The sequence below is a fragment of the Aythya marila genome, assembly GCF_965140915.1.
Source record: "Aythya marila genome assembly, chromosome: 8".
Lineage (NCBI taxonomy): Eukaryota > Metazoa > Chordata > Aves > Anseriformes > Anatidae > Aythya > Aythya marila.
The window spans coordinates 21,013,276-21,033,431 of NC_139049.1; the positions used below are offsets into that span (position 1 = coordinate 21,013,276).

The following is a 20,156-nucleotide window of genomic DNA, read 5'->3' on the forward strand; positions in this document are numbered from 1 at the left end:
GTGCACGATATCATCAATCAATTTATTCTAGATATGTCTGAGAGCACTGATATAAGCATTACGGCTTTGTCAGTGTTTTTAGCATAAGCTCCATTTCTAAGGTGCTCCTAACACAGCAGTTTCACTGTATACCATAGTAATATGAAAGACAGGTTTTCAGGTCCCGTGAATCGTCTCCAACCTAGATTTGATCTGAAGATACGTGTCATAGGTAATATGCATATGTATGTATATGATATGTTGTTGTTGCTTCTTGAGAGCTCTGACAGAAAGGCTGAGCCAGCTGCACCTTCCACTGAAGCCCAAGGTGCTGTACATTCATCGTCTTTCATGAGAGCAGAAACATGATCCTTATACTTACAGCTGGGTAACAAGCTGTGCGAAGTTTCAAATCAGCACAGCTGGGAGTGAAAGGTGATTCTAGTCTCATTCCACTTTCCAGGCCAAAATGTCGACAGGCATAATTAAAGATACCCAGAAAGCTGCTCTGTATTGCACAAATTGCTGCAGATCAAAAGGGATCACTGTGCTGGCAGAAATCAGACACATTAATACCAGAGATACCCTCCTGGCCCTGCTATCCCTCCTGCACATCTACCAGCTGCACAAAGTACCTCATTTATGCCCTTAAACCATCAGGGATACACCAACACTGCTACTGAGAACGAATATTCAGCATATCTGTAACTAGCTTCAGTGCTTCTTTGTGCTGCTACCGAGACACAACGCAGATAGAAGGGAAAGGAAGACTTTAGCTCTAGTTTTGATTCTACTTTTTTAAAAACATAGCTTTTGGCAATTCATAAAAATTAAAAGAGAAGTCTAAATTAAATCTATGAATATGAAAATTAGCCACGGGAAGAGTACCATTAAGGCTCAGTCTTATGTTAGATAGTGAAGATATTGCTAAATATCCTATCATCTTCAAAAATTCTTCACTGACTGAAATTAAGGTGCAGTTGTCAATATTTCCAATGAAATGTACATGGTAAGAACCCAAGAAAACATTACAAATGAAATAACCTGTAGGTGTATAAAAACAGCTATATAACAAACAAAAAAAAACCCTTAGCCTGATTTTCAAACATGACTTTCTAAACCAACACAATTAAAATCCTTTCTTTGATAAGTATGTGCCCAGTGAAATCAGCAGAATTTGTCCTAAATTAGATGATTAAATTGTGCTCTGTGAACTTAGCTTAGGGTTTCATTTCCAAAAACTGAAAATATTAGTCTGTTGCACAAAAGAGAAATGCTGAAAAACAATCTTTTTATGTATGTATCTTTGGCAGTCTGTTCTAGGGACCACAGTTAAAGTAACAAGTACCGTGAGGTATGTCACACTTCTGACTGAACACTGAGGAGTGTGCAGTTTCCTGTGCTCTTCGACGAGGATGAGGAAACCACCAGGATGTGGAGTACAGGTTTTGGCAGGGAGGTGCAAGCAAACGCTGCCCATGCTCCGTACAACCATGAGCAAGCTCTGCCTGTGAGTCAAGGCCATAGGACACACAGAAGCTCTATGGTACGAGCCACAGAACCACGCTAAATATCCTGCTGAGCACAAGATAATAAACCCTGCCTCCCCGTCAAGCTTATTAGTTCTGGCTTAGCAACATGCTCACTGCAGCTCCTCAGCTGCCAGAGCAGAGCTGATGCATCTCCAAGCAGCTCAAAGGGAGGGCAGAGCACGCGCCCGTCTGCTGGCAGACTCCCACCCCGCCATATGCTGCGACACCGCATCAGCTGGCACCCGGCACGAGGGGAAGCCCTCGCTCAAGTGCTGCTTCTTCCACATGGACCCGTTTGTGTCCGAGTGGTTCTGGTGGACAATGTGAGTAATGCTATAACCAACTGACCCGGCCTTCCTAAGACTCACGAATTAGTATTAAAAACAGAAAGAAAGCCAGAGTGGTATTACAAAGAGAATACACGAGTAGCTGAATGCGTGGCAACGGCAGTGACTTTGCCGCAGGTTTTTAATCTGTAAAATGTATTTTGGATAGTCATCAATGATAATGGTAGTTTCTTTCTTAACACATATTCTTTAAAATAATCTAAATAAAATATAAAGGGCTTTGGTTTGCTTTGTTTTAGAAAAAATGAGTTTACCTACAAATACCCAGGCACAGGACAATTTGCTGAGAAGGACAGGCGGCATTAATTCTGCATTGCTCTGGCAGCTGCAGTCAAACCACTGGCTGTATTTTGAGCTTTTATGTTCCTATTTTAGAGACAACCAATATGCTGAGATATGTATAACTAACCCTTTTACAGTAGCATTAGGAATAAAATGGACAGCAACAAAATTTAAGAGCACATTTGTCATTATTCTAATCTCCAAGGATGGAATTTAGCCAAGCACCTCGAGGATGGGCCCAAGGAAGGCATGTTGTAAGCTACAGCGGAGCAGGGAAGGGATGGCACAGGATGTACAACAGCACACACTGTCTGTGAGCCTCTGTGCTCTGCATAAAGGTTGGGAGGGCAGTGCTTCCATGTATATGGCCAAAAGATTTCTCATAAGGACTATGGACAGGCCTTGGAAATCATGTTTTCTAAGCAGATTTTTAGCCAAATGTTCAATCTCTGCAAAATACAAGGTGGTTACAGTTTAGAAGGCTAAAGCTAAAGAACTGCTAATATTGCAAATGTGGTTTCAGTCCTTGGCACCACACCTGAGAATTGTCCAGAAATGTTTTGGATGTACTAATACCACCATTCCCAAGACACTCCATGTAGCTGAGCCTATCCTGACCCTGAGCGCTGCAGACAGCATGGTGCAGAGCCCACCCAGCTCTGGAAGAAATACTGCTGCCAGAGGCCAGGATTTATTTGCTCAGGTTCAGTGTGATAATTCTGATTGCAAATTCAAGCTAACAAGCCTGTCTCAAAGTACACTGCATAGACTTAGTGACCAAGCCCCAATAGGTTTGGGATCTCTGCATCACACTTTATTACCCCACAGTGATGTGCCACCTTCCTGTCAGTTGCCTCCATCGTGTGCTCCCTCTGATGGTTATGATTTGTACAAGTGACACGGGTGAATTTTATTGACAGAAGAAAAACGTCTACTCACAGAGAATGCAATGCAGGCAAGAAAGTTTAGAAGGAAATGAGTCTGGATGTAGTTCATGTCACTATCTGCAAAAATTGGCTTGGTATCTCAAACTGGAACAAAAGGTTTTAATCCCATGCAGGCAAACTGGTGAAGAGCACGCCTTGGTGATGAGCGCAACCTCCAGAAGCCTGTTTCTCAGTGAGCCATTTCTGAACCATAGCAGCCTTTAACTTTCCTGTGCACAGAGCTTGATACAGATGTACATTTGCACAAACTTTCACTGTAGAGTTTTTCTTTTCCTTAGAGATATATCTTACACTGATGCTCTGCTGAGTGTTACTACATCTACTCTTATGACCTGCTATAGCTGAGGGCAAGACATACTCTAATTTAATGCCGTCTGACAGTATAAACTACAGAATATTTTGCTTTTGCAATATTAACTTCACAACAGTATCTGCGGAGGCTAATAACACACTAAAATAAAAATATATTTGCTAAACAAAAATGCATAATATAAATGCACTGCCTGTTTACTGAGAAACATACTTCTGCTCTTTTCTGGGTTATTTCTTACCAACTCACCCATTCTGTGATGGGAAATTTTCTACAAATGCAATGAAGTCTTAATGTGTTCTATTAGAGGACAAAGCACACATTTATATATTCTTGTTCTGTGTTACTTACAAGAGTCTAAATTATTAAATCCAAACTAAAAAACAAACAAACAAAAAAAACAAAACTATGCTGCCTGTATACCATGTAAGCCTACTGCTGTTCCCTTATCTTAGACAAAGAACATTTTGCACTGCTCATCATCATTGTGAAAAAATACTCTAGTAATCTATTACTTCTACCAGTTTACCCCCTCCATATATTAAATTAACCTCATCTTTTTCCAAAGTTTTCTTACAATGATCCAGTCAGAATTCAGTATTACCACAGCTAATACACACGTGGGAGCACACACCTCTCTGCATACAGTCCAGGCACTAACACTGTTACCAGATTTGCCTACCCTCAGTTCAAATGTTGTATATTTCCTACAGGAATGTGTCTGCGTGTGTTTCTCAGGCCCAAGCTCTATCTTTTGTATACCATCAGGGGGCACCTCAGAGCTCCACTTCACCATCTGCATTTTGCAAACAGACTGTGAAGGCTGAAGGTTACAGCTTTCATCTGTCCCCTCCCATCCTATGAGACTCATTCTTAACCGTATTTGGATATTTTCAGAATGACAAAGGAGAACAATTAATAGCAGTGTCTGAACTGAAAATATTTGCTTTTCCAGCTGAGAGCAAACTTCAGTAATTAACCTGGTCTTAACACTTTTAGCTTTAACTGCTGGAGCAAAAGAGTGATGAGACTGCTTAAGGAGGAGGTGAAATGGGATGAGGTGAAACATCATGATGCTTCATCTCACCTTCAAAGTAGCTTTTGTGCTGTCACATCTGCTTATATCAGCACCAAACGACTGCTGATTTGATCATAATTGCCCTAATTAGAAGTTAAATTAATACACTGAGTTCCTCAGTATCAATGCCACCTCAGCATCAAGGATGTGCATACAGAGCATTACTGAGCAATACAGGTTAAACTAATAAAGAAGGTCACCGAGGAAAGGAAACTACCTGCAGTCTATTGTTCTGAAGATCACAGTTAGGACGGCACTCAATATCCACTTACGCCCCAGGACAAGCAGAAAGGGAAAACTTAAGGAACTCTATTGAGAGATATCCATCAGTTGTGAACAAAAATTACATTTCCTGTCATTGAAAATCTCATTTAGTTCAGACTTGCTTCCACTAAGGATTAAAGCCCTTCAAAAGAGCACTTTGTCTTCACAGGAACGTGGAAATAGCCTAAAATGCTCACAGTGAAAGACAGTGTGCAAAAAGTGTGTAACATGGTAAATTTAAATTGTTATGAAGTGTAATATACTTAGGCACGTACTGGAAATATAAATGTGGCCATTGAAACTAATGATGAAAACGAAAAGAAAAAAATTAACAGGTTTTGCATGAGAGACATGCAAATCTCCCTAGCAGACCAAGTGTCACTAATTCCCCGTCTGGAAGTATTTTGCATATCCACCAAATGAGGAATTCTTCGCATTCTTAAAAGAAGACAAAGAATGAGATAAGGGAAAGAGGCCGTTCACACTTATTAAAATATGACACAAAGGGCATTCATTAAACTGGAAAGAGCATATTTACTCATTCTTCACTTTCCATGAATCAGAAGAAAGGCTGTAATCCAGAAACAATCAAAAACGAGAAGCACAAAATAAATACAAACATCTTCATGTTTCTGCAATTCTTCTTCTAGGAAGAAAAAAAGTAAGAACTTTCTCTGAGTCAGTTGTAAAAAGAAGGTAATTATTATAACCAATTTCATGGTGTCAGATATTGCTGTGAGATGTGACTCCTACAAAATGTAAGAAAATTAAAATACAATTCTGCATTAACTGTCTTGACCTGACCATCTACCTACTATTTATGCTTGTACTGAAATCAATCATCAAGAATTTGTGATACAGTCTCTGAAATAATCTTTTTGCTTCAGTTTATACGAAAGACTTAAGGTATACCACAATTTTAGATCATGTCACAAATTACATGGGGCAAGATCTTCATCTGGTATAAACTCCAGTGCTTTCTCTGTTTTCAGTACAATGACAATGATTTATTCTGCTTAATCTCCTCAACAACTAGGAAATGATCAGAACATGACTAGTTTGTGGTTGGGTAGGATTTTATGTATCACATTACATGAATTAATGTAAAACCAGCAAATATTAGATGCATACCAAACATCTTTCAATTTCAGGGACATCTGAATGGTACCTGTACTCTTTTCAGACATTTCTTTCAAGCAACAGGTCCTCATCTCAGCCTGAAGCCACTACTTCTGCTAGATTCCATCTTCAATGGCACTAATTTCAGAAAGAATTAGGCAATAGTTATAACTGTAAAATATTACTTGGCTTTATGACTTTGAAATCTAACAATCGTATTCTCTCTCAAACAGACACTGGAGTAAGAATTCTAAAAATAAACACTGTCCAACTACAGAACATGCCTCTTTCAAAAAGTTGAATAGAACAGATGCATAACCTGCACAGCTAACTCATGCCTCTATGTAACTAATATTTGAAAATATTTCAAGATCTTGTAAGTAGGAACAGTGCCAAGCTAGGACTGCTGGTTCTTCACAGAGGTGCCAAGCTACTCGGAACACAGAAAAATGTACCATCATTTGCCAGCATTGTTGTGTGCTCCATAATGCACACTAGGTACACACGGAGCTGCTAAAAATTTTAGACAAGGATCAGAATAATGATTTGTTAGGTTGAAAAAGCAGGCTACTGCAGTAGCTCAAAAGCAAGAAAATGTAAAGCACAAGATAGTTGTTACTCAGACACTGGGTAAATCTGGTAAAATATAATTGTCTCAGACTGTATGTCCGTATATTTATTTACATTCTCCTGTTGTCATAGTCTTGTTTTGTTTACTCTGTCAGTAATGAACTTACAGCTTATCAGAAGAAAAGGTAACTACAATACACACACACAAATATATATATATACATATATATATATCCAAGAAACCAACAAAACACTGACCAAGGAGGTTTTTGGACTCTCACCTCACTTAAATTTTTGACAGGGGTGAGTGTCCCCCAAGAACGTTATTCCAGAATAAAGTCTCCCCCTTGTGGATCTCTCTTACAATAAAAACTCCATCAAATATTTAATTGCATAGTAAAGTCTGTGCTCCTTCCCTTACAGGTAAGAATTTCTAAAGCAAAAAAGAACATTTAATGGAATCATGGAATATGGCTTAGTTTAACTCAGTGCATTTGATCCCACCTCAGGCAAGACAAGCTATTTTGTCCCAAGATACCTTCAATTTTGTGAGAAATTAATTTTAAAGAAACTATAACCCTCATTCCTTCCCATCTCCACATAGGTTAGTTGTGAAGGTTGGTTTAATGCCCCCCTAAATATTCAGCCCCAAAATATCAATGCTTTAATTACTTAGGTAAAATTCAAATTCCAAACTGTGTCTCTCTAATACTCCTTAAAAAGGACATAAAACATGGTGAGATTGCCCCCCCCCCCCCACCTCTAAATGAAAAAAAGTTTACTAAGCTAGAAAAAAACAGCTTAATCTGAGAACAAGTTAGTGTGTCTCAGATATTATGGAGCTATGGCACTATTTGCAGAATGACTCTTCCTCAAACACTTCATTAACTACACCACTCTCTGATCTGCATTAATTTACAGGGATCACAAAGATTTCTTTGCATATGATGATTTACATTATCATAAATTAAGAAAACATTGTGATCTCTTATATTATCATGTTGGTCTCCATGCTCTCTTAAGGTACTTCACCAGAGTTCTAATAACTCATACATTTTGGCTGCAAGACTGATTTTGATTTTTTGCATTATTTTCTAAGAAACAAAATGGCTTGAAATATTATTCAATTACACATGTGACAAACTCGTATTTTATTCGTAGTACCAACTGTTGAGTCAATACTGGGTAAAAAGCTTTTTAACTATCCAGAGACGTGTTCTCACATTCATTTCAGAACAGTAATATAATGGTTAAATATTTATTTCTTGCAAGTTTTGCAATAGTGCTAGGTTTCCTACTTTCATTAACAGTCTCTTATTTGTATGCAGTAATTGCTTTAAAAATATTAGCATTGTAATTTCTTGCCAGCACTGTGATAAATCAGCAGAAAGTCTTATCCTCATGCCTCCCTACAGAAGAGCATAATTCTGCTTCCCTCGACACCAATGACAAAACCTCTTTAATTTCAGGATTACACTCAAAGAATTCATGAAAGATGTTAGTTTGACAGTCTGGGACTCTCGTCCTTCCTAATTGCAGATGCAAAAGCTAAGCAGTGCTCCTCTGCCAATGTGCCTCTGCAGACAGTAACAGCTCCTCGAAGTAGGGCAGTTGCTACCTCTCTGCTGTGCTTCAGTCCTTGACCCCCCAAGAGCAGCCATCAGCAAACCATGTTTTCTGTTCCGAATGTGAGAGTTTTTAGGATATAAACATCTGACTATTAGGAACAAAAAGGGTATTAATTCATTTCAAACATCCATCAACAGTGACTGTCAACTGCTGTTGGTCTGGGACATGCTGAGGTGAAATGCCAAGAACCCACCTCTGAATCTGTTACCGTTCTACATTTCTTTAGAGCTCAGTTCAACAAAAATGAAGTTTGCAGTGCTAAACTACAAAAGGCTGCTAAAGCTAAGAAAATAAATTCTGATCTCTGCTTCTCCATTTGGGGAAAAAGGCTTGCAAAAAGCATAAAGACAAAACACTAAGAACAAAACATCACAAATCTGACCAAGTGACAAGAGACTCCTGCAAAAAGACTCTCCAACCCAGGAAAAACACAATTATGTATTTTAGCTGTATTCTCAGAGACTACTTGCTTATCTTGACAGGATGGATGAGGAACTACGGTTCTTACTGAATGTAAAATAAAAGTAAGCAAATAATTGGTAATTACAGAATTGCAAGCTATATTTTAAAATCATTGGTACTTTACTAAGCACCTTGATTTTCTGGGAAACTGTCTCCATACATAATCACCCAGCACTACCAAACGAGCTGTACTGCTAGAAATGATAGGCATTTGTAATATGTGATATATCATAAGGTGGACAATTATTAAATTTACTCCTGAAGAGAAATGTCCTTACAACCATATAGTACAGCTTCTGTATGTGACAATATCCACGTTGCAATTTTGGATTAATAACTTTATCACTTATCAGCTTCTACATATACATGCATACTTACTCTCACTGAAGGCACCAGAAGGGGTACAACACCATAAACATGAAATTGGTTTTCCGATTAAAGCAAACCATGGGCTCCAGAAGACAAACAAACAAAAAAGTCTTTCTAAATGTATCAATGTGTTTTAGCTCCTAGACCTGAGTTCAACATTTAGTCTACTCCTGTCAGCAGTGCATGAACTGTATGCAAAGGATGAATTTTGTAAAATTCTGTAAAATGGTCATTCAGCTACTTGACAGATAATGTACAGATTCTATGTGGGAAGTTAAGGCAGCTGTTTTATGAAAAATCCATCCGTTGTCATTTCAGTCATCTCAGCACCATCAAAATAAAACATACCACTGCTGAAGTCATTCTCCTCCCTTTACCTTTCCAAGCCTGTTGTCCTCATACAGCAAGTACTTTTATCTCCTTCCAGACCTGTCTCTTGAAATACCGTGTCCTCCTCACAGCTACAGAAGTTTATCTTGCTCTCTTCTTGCAGTTCTCCTAACATTCCTTAAATCTCCCTGATTCCTTTATTTTCTTTCACTTTGGACTGGACTTTTACGCTTATTGCTATTCAAACTGTCACCTCTGCAGTCTTCACTGTCTACTGAAGAACCACGTTCCCTGAAAATTTGTCACCCTTTTTCAGTTCTTGCAAACTCTCTCCTTCCCCTTCTCTCATCATCACTAATCCTGCACCCTTCTTTTTCCAAGCCATTAGTGCCTGTGATTTTCAAGCTCGCCATTTTTTATTCAGCCAGAAACCTATGTATTCTGGGATTGAAAATCCATGTTAAATATCTGGGTCTCTTAAATTACTAAAACAAATGCACTATTAAGAGCCAAATCTGAGCCCTTCTTTCCGCCATCATCTCCCAGTCCTCACGGCTCTGTGTACCATGGTGGCACAGCTCTCTGCACGATCTCGTGAGTTAAAATAACACAAAGCAAGCTGGGATCACAGCAGGGACTGTGCTATCTTCTTTTTGACCCACAGAAGTTATGTGGAAAAGTTATTAAAGCTTCAGCAGATTACTACTGCAAGGCACGAGCTGTGTGAAATAAAATTCAGAAATGGAGTGTCTGTGGGTTTGGGGGCATACTACAATATATTAAAAAGCTAGAGCAGCAGCTTTTTCAAAAACACAGGGAAACGTTAAAATTACCTTGGAAAATAATAAACACAGAATAATGATTCTACATATATTCTAATAATATTTTGTGGTCAGGAGAAACCGTCATAAGAGGTTACCAGTGTCTGATGGCTATGCACATATATGGCCTAAAAAACTCCACAGATGCCTTTTCAGTGATTACAGCTTACAAAAATCATGCGCATATATATCTACACCTCATCACTACAGCCATGTCCAGGAAGGACAAAAGAAATACAAACGAACACACAGTAGGTGTACACACATTAGGAAGCCCCATGGCCAAGCTTGCTTCTTCTATAGCCATTAGACACCGCATCTGAGAATTTCCAAGGAACCATGTAAGAAAGCAAATAAAGCCTACAAGGGACCATCACAAGCTATTTTTCTGTGTTAAGAGCACTACAGATAACTCTTGCATAGAAAGCGAAGCCAGAAGGAACAATAAAAATCCCTGTATATCAAAGTCACTCGTCTTCACACAGTACCTCTAAACTGAGCCCAGTAACTTGTTTGACAACACATCTTTCAGAAAGATGTCAGTCTGAATGTGAAAACATGAGAAAGTTGAGAATCCTCACTTCCCTGGCTTGTTTTTCTCATTCTTGCTGTAAAGTACGCGTACCAAACATTAGCTGGGGGGTTGGCAGAGGGGGGTCCTTGGAGCCTCCACGTAAATGCAACAAACTGAACACTGCCTAAGCAGCAGAGGAATCTGCCTTCTGAGAAAATTATTGAATCTCAAGTACCTCTTCAGCATGGATGTGCCACCTTGCTCACTTTATTTCATTACATCTGTCCTGTGAGATATCAAAGCTCAGTCTGCCTATCTCTCATACACGGGCACTACAGCCTGATGATTCCTGTGTCAAGGGGAGGGACATCATTTTGATCACCATTAAAGAGGTGCCCTCGATTTCTGGAATGGAAACTATGGTTGACAACTTCTGCTTCCCAGGAGGAGGATGAAAAGGTCATTTGTGCAGGAGCTACAGTTCTCTTCGGTTTCCCAAGACTAAATGAGCTAAGAATAAACACCTGCCTATTGACTTTCCCTTCCAGTAACTAAACTTACTTCCTTAACCCTTTCTTGGCGCTAGAGGTAGTGTACCTCCAGCATTCAGCACTGGACCCTAAACACTTCACCCCGCATCTTCTGCTGGGCAAGAGAGGAGAAAAAAACAGCACCACGAAGGCTCGCCTGCCAGCTGGCCACCATCTCCTGACCCCGCTAACCCACACACCCAGGGCCAGGCGCATCAGCACCCGAAAGCTGCTGGAGCCAGAGCCAGCAGCAAGGCCGGGGGGGCATCCCGAGCCCCCCACCACCTCCCGGTGGGCAGCAAGGCGAGCTCGGCTGTCCCCTCAGAGGACGGGGCAGCGCAGGACCCCTGGGTGCCCGGTAAGAGGGCTCACCTTGTGCTCCAGGACGCTGATGTAGCCCTCCAGGAGCCCGGCTCCGACGGGGAGTGCCGGGCGCTGCTGGCCGCGTCCCGGCGGGCGGCTGGGCACCGCCGCCACCTGCTGCTGCTGCTGCTGCTGCTGCTGCCGCGGCTCCGGGTGGCCCCCGCCGCCGATGCCGCCGTACATGAGCAACAAGCTGGTGCACATGGTGGTGAGCGCCAAGCAGACGGCCAGCCCGTGGCGCTGCGGGGGGCAGAGAGAGGCGGCTGAGCGCCGCGGGGCCGGCCGGCAGCCCCGCTCCGTGCCCCGCTCCCCCCCGCAAGTTTCACGCTGCGAGAGCCCCGGCAAAGTGTGCCCGGGGATCGGGACCCCCCCCCCCCCCTCCGGTGCCGACCCGCTCCTCTGCCCCGCTGGCAGCCCCCGGCTCTGCCTATTGCCTCCCGCCCGGCTCCCCCGCGCCTCTCCTCGCCATGCACCGTCCCCCTCCGGGCATCTCATGCGTGCGTTTGAGCGAGTGCTGGGGATTGTCGCACCCCCCCGCTCCCTCCGGCCACCTCCAGCCTCGTCCTTTAAGCAGCTCGGCTTTCCACACGCTCCTTCAAACGCACACACACACACGCACAGCCGGATCCCCCGAACGGCGAGCAACACGAATAAAAGAAAGCAGGCGGAAAGTTCTTCGTCGCCGCCGCCTGGGTTTCGCTCGGCTCCCAGCGAGCCCGGGGAGCCGCGGGGTGCGCGGGGACGGATGCGGGGGACCCGGGGCAGCCCCGTTCCCCCCCGCCGGGGCCGGGCTGAGCGGCGGCGGCAAGGCACTCACCAGCAGGCTCTTCATTTTGGCCGCCTCCCGGCCGCCGGGCCTCCCGCTGCCCGCTAGGCTCGGCATGGCGGGGATGCCGCGGCCATGGCTCGGCCGGGGAAGCGGCGCCGTGGCGGGGATGCGGGGGGAGCCGCGGCCGGCCGGACCCCCGGGGCTGCCAGAGCCGGGTCCTCGGCTGCCCCGCCTGCCTCCGCCTCCGCCTCCGCCTCCTCCCGCCGGCGCAGCGGCGGCTGCAGGGCAGGTGGAAGTTAACTTCTGCCTCCCCCCGGCCAAGGGGCTCCGCCGGAGGGCAGCGACTCCGGTTCCGTCCCCGTCCCCGTCCCCGTCCCGCGCAGCCGCCCCCGCTGGCTCCCCGGCAGCGGGCAGGCAGCACTTGGAAGCCGCGCTCCCGAGCCGCACCGACGCCCCCAACTCCTGGTGCGGCGCTGCCACCGCCCTCCCCCTTGCAAGCTTTCCCCGAGCCCATTCCAAAGCCTTTCGATCGCAGCTTCCCTCGGTATTTTATCCCGCAGAACTCCAGTTTCTGCCAGGCTTGCTCCCCGTGCCGGCTCTTCGGTTGCTGAAGATGGGCATTTCCCCCCCCATTCCTTTACAAGCAGCCTTCTGAAGTTTTTTATTGTTCCCTTCTTTGTGCTAATGGTGTGCGGTTCAGTTGTAAAAACTTTAGTCAGGGACCTGGACTTACACAGGCTTCTTGCTCTGGGAATTCCCGCACAGAAATGTGCCCCTTCACAACAAGCCGCTGCAAGGCTGGTTTCTTCCGAAGTTATTAAAATGACAGCATTGCATTAAAAAATAAAATAAAATAAATCTTATCTCCTAATCATGAAGATATTCCTCTCGAAATTACTCATGGAAATAATAGTTCTAATATATGGCTCCACATCTAACCTATAGCTATATCACATTAAGGATCACATTAAGGGGAAAACGATCAGCAGGCTAACTCAACCATGGTCACAATAGCAGCTTTCTCAAGGCTGGAGTCAGTGCAATCCATTTTTTATCTTTACTAATTCATTGGAGGACTAACAGTGAAACAAATGCCATCTCTAGCACTGGCACAGCCTGCAGCATTTGCTGCCTCTCAAGAAAGGAAAAAGAACCAAGAATGTAGGGTTCATCAGCGGACAGCTCCGCAAACCTCTTTTCGCACTTCAGAGAGTGGCCATGCTGCACGCACACTTGCTATTCATTCAGTTTGCGGGTTGAGTTTCAACAGCACCGGTTGTTCAGACAAACGAAGCAATATAAGAAGAAACTTATCAGGTCTTGGTAATTCTTTATGATGTGGTTGCACTTGACACTCAAATTAGTGAAACAAAGGGCCAACTTGATGAATCATTGAAAGCAAATTATCTGTGGCTCTCCAAGGCTTCCCGCAATAGACTACAAAAGGCAGCTCATGCATTTTACAGTGCTGATTCTCAACTATCAGCTAGCAGGTTGCTGGTGACTGACCTTTCCAAGCCTTCCTAATATATTTTGCCATGCCAAACTGGAGCCTCACTTTTATGATTTAGGCTCACAGCCCTATGTTAGACATCTGTTACCCAGTATGTCTGACCAAATTCATTAAACTTATGGGTTTTGGTAGAATAGACCAATTCAAAAATCTTCTGATAAGGGAGACAGACTAAATTTTCTAATTTAATGCTGAGCTTGACTTGAATAATGTCCAGCTTTCTGCTTCTCAAATATTTAATTAGATTGCCATGGTGGTCATAGACAGTATTCTTGGCAGCCAAATGCACACTGAAACAAATACAGTAGTGTAATGTAAATCCTACGGAGGTAGTTATGTGTAAGCATGGGAACTTTAGAAAACATCTGGAAAACAGCCCAGCCATTTAATTTAATTTTAATTCCTATGAATTAATACTTTTAGCTATCTAGAGGCTTGCATTTTAACAGTATGTGAATCCACATACGTGTGTGGGTATGCATCTGAATACCCAGTAGCTGGACCTGAAAAGAGCAGAAGAGCATAGGCTGAACTCATCTTTTAATCAACTTGGAAACAAGTCAATGAAGAAAGTATCTTAAAATGCATCCGACTTTCTGCTTCAACCTATTTATTTTCATTATGTGACAGATACTGAACTGGATTTCTGGCTGTTCAGAATTTCACTGTAGTCCTGTACACCAAAGGCATTGCAGGTGCTTTGTCTCACCCATGCACAGTTTGTCACTTTTGGCTGACACATTTCTCCAAGGTTCAACACTCAGTTGGAGGCAAAGCACAAGCAAAGGCTGATACTGCTCTTCACAGCCCTACTTATGCCACTGTCCATTTATTTCTCTTCCTACTTAAGAACTGGGGGTAAAGACATTAAAATATGAACAGCTGCTTTCCATGACCCAGGAGTAAAAGTGGCAGAATCACTTTTTAAGGCTTTCAACAAAGCCTGACTGAGGAGCACTTCCCATCTGCTTGGAAGGGGCTGGGTTGTCCCCTCTCCTGATTCACCCTTCTCACTTTCACCTTTCTGGTAGCCACAGGCTGTCAGAAGAGTCACATGAAATAAAAATCTGCTTGTAGCAGTTTCAGGAGGACCTAAGACACTAATGACAACATAAAAACCCATGTAGCATGAGAAATCCATGTCAGAAATAGTGAAGCAGATGGAGACAAACTTCTCCAAACTGACAAGACTTGAAGCAACAGGGCTCTTAGATGAATTCCCAAATAAAACTGCTCAAACAGCAACTTTCCCTCAGCTGTCTGGATGAATGAAATAGCTACCATTTCATAATGCATTTTTTGGCTTGTCTTTCAGAGATTCCCTTGTATATATAGTATAGATCTAGATATGGGACTATATCTGTATAGATATCGTATATATAGTTCCTTGTATAGGCTTCCTTGCGTAGATATAAAACACCCTTTCAAACAAATTATGGCTGATTTCTCATGAAGTTCATAAAAAAGCAATGTAGTGTAATCTACACCTTAATATCATGACGAATTCCGAAGATGTTCTCCACATTATGGTTGGCCTGGAATGAAGTGGAAGAGCCTCTTACCCTTCATCCATGCCAGAGCGTCTCAGCAGCTGGCAGCCAAAATGTCATAAGGATGAGGTCAATGGCTGGTGTTTCTGCTGGTGACCCAGATGCTGCCTGTCAGGACATTGTCCCTGAGCACCTTGGCTACCACCTGTGTCACCCCAGCAGCCCCTTGCTCCAGGCCCTACAGTACCTCTCTCCTTTTTACTGCACCTGGAGGCTGTGTCTTTGTGCCTGCAGGTATACAGAATGCCTCCCAACTGGGAGCCTCAGCTACTCTTCAGCCCTGTCACCTCCTCAGAATGAAAGCCCAGACACTCTTAAATGTTTAATTATTTTGTGACTCATTGATGGCAGTGTGGCTTCTTTGCTGAAAGAAAAAAAAAAAAAAAAAAAAAAAAGAAGACTCTTTGGAGAACTGATTCAGCTCAATGCCCAGTTCTAAAGGGAGTAAGAAAATGGAGTTTTGTTTATCTCCCACCCTTCACTAAAGAGTGAGAAAAAAAAAGGCTTTGGTGTGATATAAGTAGTTAAACTCTAGGTGAGTTCCACATGTTACTCTGCAGGAGTGCTGAAAACACTTTCGTACATTCCCATCATGTAATATGTTTGAAGATGTTTTCCAGAAAAATATTGGTGCCAGAAGTGCTTAAAATAGATTGGAGGGGGCAGGTTAATTGTATCAGGACCACTTTGATATCCTTACGCCTTTGAAATTAAGAATACGAGTTACTAAGATTCAATATGTGCGTAAGCATGAGAAAATATTTGTTAAAAATATAATATTCATCTGAAAGTGACTCTGTTAAAGTTGTATCGTTTTGCCATTTCCATTATATTCTGTCATCTGTGATGCCCCGGATTTGTCTCTTCAAGAGTAAAATCCTGGCCCCACTGAAATTAACTCCTATACATCTTTCATCCCTCTTTGCTTGCTAGGGCAAGGAGCTCGCTAGCAAGTACAAAGCTCCCACTCCTAGCTCTGCAGCCTCATGAGATATGAGCTTAAACCATGATCACTAGCGTAGAACAGAATATTGCTTGTCCTGGGCCTCAAGCCAGTGACATTTGGGAGGATGGCTTCAAGTGCCACATTTCAAGGGGGGAGAAGTAAGCATTTTTTGACTGACTAGCTAGAAAGATGAGACTAAAGGTGCTAAGGAGGTTGCAATATCATGAATGTTTGTGTGGATTAATGAGCAGAGGGGTAGTCAAAGGTATATAGGAAATGAAATACATCACATTGATACTACCTCCATTTTTTAAAATTATTATTTATGTACATATGAAATTTTAACTTGTTTTTCCTGAGAGAAAGGGCTGTATATTTTGCATCACAAACAGAACCAATGGAAAACACTCAGCAGCCAGAAAGTAATGAGCTTACACTATAGATTTTTCAAACTGCCCAGTGATTCATGAAATACTTTTCAAAACTGGAAATACGCATTGAAGATTGGTCAAAAAAGGTAGAAACAATATTATAGTTCAGTCAATACAGTCCCTCCTTTATGAAAGCAGGCTGCCTTTGAACTTCTGACAGAAGCAAACAGTGATAGATGCATAAAAAAATGAAATACTGCATGGAAATAAAAGTGCAAATGAAAACAGAAGGGGAAAAATAGTGAGATAAGATCTGCTGAATCTGCTGGTTTTTACTTTTCTATTTTGTAGTTTTCTCCCCAATCTTGGAAGCATAAATAAAGATATTGAATATTTCAGAAACAATCTATCTAACTCGACTGAGTGGACTCAGCTTTATGGCTACCTGTGAAACACAGTGCATTGTTCTAATCACCTTTTTTTTGGGGGGGGGAGGGAGAGGGGGGGGAAAACAAGGCACAACCCAGAATACACGACATGCCAGGCACTACATCTGCTTACAGTAGTTCAGAATTCCACTTCTGAAGTCCAGAACTTTGGAGGTAAGAAATTAGCACAGGAGGTCACAGGTGGAGGGTTCCCAGTACAGCACATGAAGCCAACAGCCATGAGCAGCAAGTGTTATGCATGGCCTGTTGTGTTACAGCACCGTGCCAGCACAAAAGCAGGAAGACTTTCATAATCTCTATGCAGAGAACAAGTCTAACACATGGACTAAAGCAACTGAGGACATAATTACTACAATTTGGTGAGAGACCAGATATATCTGAATATTCTAGGTGTACTTTTGCTGTAAGATAGGAGATCTCAACAGGATCCTGAATGTCTGTGCATGCCTTTTCCTTTCCATAAAAAAACTATGCTGATGGGAAGTCAAATTGTTAAATGGAGCAGAATTTCGAAACTTTTAAAAAAATTACTGAGCAAATATCAGACATGAAGCATTACAGCAAAAAAGGAAGCAAAGAAGGATAAGTGCTCATTATGGATTGGTTTGCAGTTCTTTATGTATCATTAGAGAGTCGATAGAAAACTCTCCTGCTATTACTAACACAAACACAAACATCACTTATGATGACAGGCTGAACAACAACCAAAGCAACAAGGGGATCCATTACCATCAAACTGAAAAGGCACAGTCACAGAGACAAGTAAAGTCCTTCGGTGGTCAAGCTATATATATCTTAGCTTGGTAGTAGCTGTTTTTCTCATCTACGAATTTACAGAAACCATCCATACTATTCACATATTCACTATATAAGCATATGTGTAAATTCAGAGTAATAAATCAGTAAATGTACAGTGTGAGAAGAGCTGCCAGTGACTCCTATCATAGCTCAGCAATTTCATGCTTGCGTCCCATGTGCTTCTATTTCATTAAAAATAGTATTTTCTACAGAAAAAAAAATAAATTTACAGGCTGTGCTCTGTAGTAATTTAATGTTTCCTATTTCAGCTTTGTAAGACAAAGTAGACAACACATTTAATTCACAGAGTGGTTAAGTTGAAATCATGTAGTCGCCTTCTTTGTTATGTGAGAATTTCTTTCATTTACCCAGAATACTCCAGGTACAGGTCTGAAGCACTGAAGTCTTTGGGCATTGACCATACTCCTGAGGGATCCCAAGCATTCCTGTTTCCCAGGGAAGTCGACAGCAGAGAGGTTCTCTGCATTCAAGTGAGTTGGTGAAAGGTGGTGATAGATTTCTACTAGGAGACAACAGAGAGCATGAGTCCGAGATGCAGTCATTTGAAGGAATGGCCATGGTGACCTTGTTTATGCAGCTTGCTTAATTAATTGCAACAAGAGAGTACAGAATGGCTATACAATGATTTCCAGGCCTCATTCTGCAAACAATCCCAGACAACATTTCTAGCCAAGATGAATAAGCATTACAGGAACTAGAATGAAACAGTGGGAGAGTTTCTTTGCTGACGTAGGTATCTCACTGAATGTTTCAAAGCAGCTGCTAAAACAGATGGATTGTCCTCCTTTGTGATCTGCTGTGTCCTTGTTTAAACATTTCTGCCTTATTATTGATATTTGTCACTCTTAAACAGACACAGAAAACCAGCTTTCTCTGTTTCATGGAGGATAGATATCCTGGTTGTCTACTGGCATCCTCAAATCATGGCTTAGAGCAAATCCATGGCTGCATACACTCATTTTTCTCTCTTACACTTCAGGGCAGACGACCAAGTCCAGCTCAGCTGCAGAGCTGGATCCAACACTTCCTGCAGCAGCTGTACCTTCCTTCCCTTGAACTGCTATCAATACTTGTTGTCACATTCCCCCTAGCCTTTGTCACCGCCACCTGCCTCATGCTTCTCATTCAAGTGACAGAACTTTAAAATCTCCTGTACTTTTCCCAATCACAGTAAATATTTTTTCAAGTTGATGATTACCTATCTAGTCTCTCCAATAAACTATAGTGCCAGGAAGATGCTGACTTGACTTTTGCCACAGTACTTTTACTGCCTTCTGGTGATTTCCTTGGTGCAAATTGCAATTGGTCTTTTGTTTTGCTGAATTTATCCAGAGACCAAAGCGTTCTAATCTAATGTTCCTATTCTCCTATTTATCTAATTGCTTAATTTTTCTTCTTCTTTTTTTTTTTCTTTTTTTTTTTTTTTTCCAGGTTTAATTACAGTTTACAAGTGATTATTATGATTCTTTCTATTTCTCTAAAATAGTTTTTGTTTCTATGGTAAGTATCTAATTTTAGTTTTTACCAAAAGCCCCCAAATTTTGTAAGGCTTGTTCAGTTTTCTTTGTAATCAGTACTGGAAATGTGAAGCTAAGCTCTGCAGGGCATGTGTTGTTTCTGTCCTGAGTTCAAATAAATGAGGCCTTAGGCCATTTATGGTTTAGACCATAAATTCAGATGTCAAAGGAACAGGTGGTAACGTGACACAAGCTGTTCTTGCTCGTTGTATGAGTTTCCTCTGCTCAGTCTCCTACTGCTTTATCTTTGTCACAATCCCGAGTCACTCTCCAACAATGGGTACTCCAGTTTGGCAGGTTCCGTTGCTGCCCATTGATAAATGAGAGCTGCTCTGCTTCTAAGCAGTATCAGTCTGGAAAAGCGTGGAGCTTGGAATCTGAGAGTGTGTCTGTACTGGCACAGTAACTCAGGCACAGCCCCCCGTTACTGTGATTAACCCTTCTGGGATAAAGCGGGCTCGTGTCTGCCTGGCTTGGAGCTGGCACAGAGGAGCTCTGGTCCATCTGTACGCCAGCGCTGGCTGACGAGCAGTCTGCTAGGTTGAAGCACGAAGGGTTGTGGTTCACGATCTTGCAAACAGAGGAATGAGTGCTTACCAGAGAAGTGAAAATAAGGGACACGATACATTAGCATCAAATAAGGTGATAATTTTTCAATGCAGTCACTGATTATGGAGATATTTTACATATACTATTTGACAGCCTGCTAGTGAGTACGTGTGGATGGTGTAGAGCTTCCTAAGTGAGGAGAGGAAGAATTACCTGCTTGAATTATT

At 42.3% G+C, this 20,156-nt stretch overlaps 1 protein-coding gene across 2 annotated transcripts in view; it reads right to left on the reverse strand.

Annotated features, from left to right (window-relative positions):
- Positions 1–12,410, reverse strand: part of ST6GALNAC5 (ST6 N-acetylgalactosaminide alpha-2,6-sialyltransferase 5) — a 70,706-nt gene extending 58,296 nt beyond the window's left edge. The window contains exons 1-2 of one of the 2 annotated variants that reach the window (XM_082766680.1): positions 12,264–12,410; positions 11,456–11,686 (exon numbers count right to left, since the gene is read on the reverse strand). In XM_082766680.1, coding sequence (XP_082622806.1) covers positions 11,456–11,686; positions 12,264–12,329 — 297 coding nt within the window. In that variant the 5' untranslated portion in view covers positions 12,330–12,410. The remainder of the gene's footprint in view (positions 1–11,455; positions 11,687–12,263) is intronic. The other variant, XM_082766681.1, reaches the window with a different exon arrangement.
- Between the last annotated feature and the right edge of the window lie 7,746 nt (positions 12,411–20,156).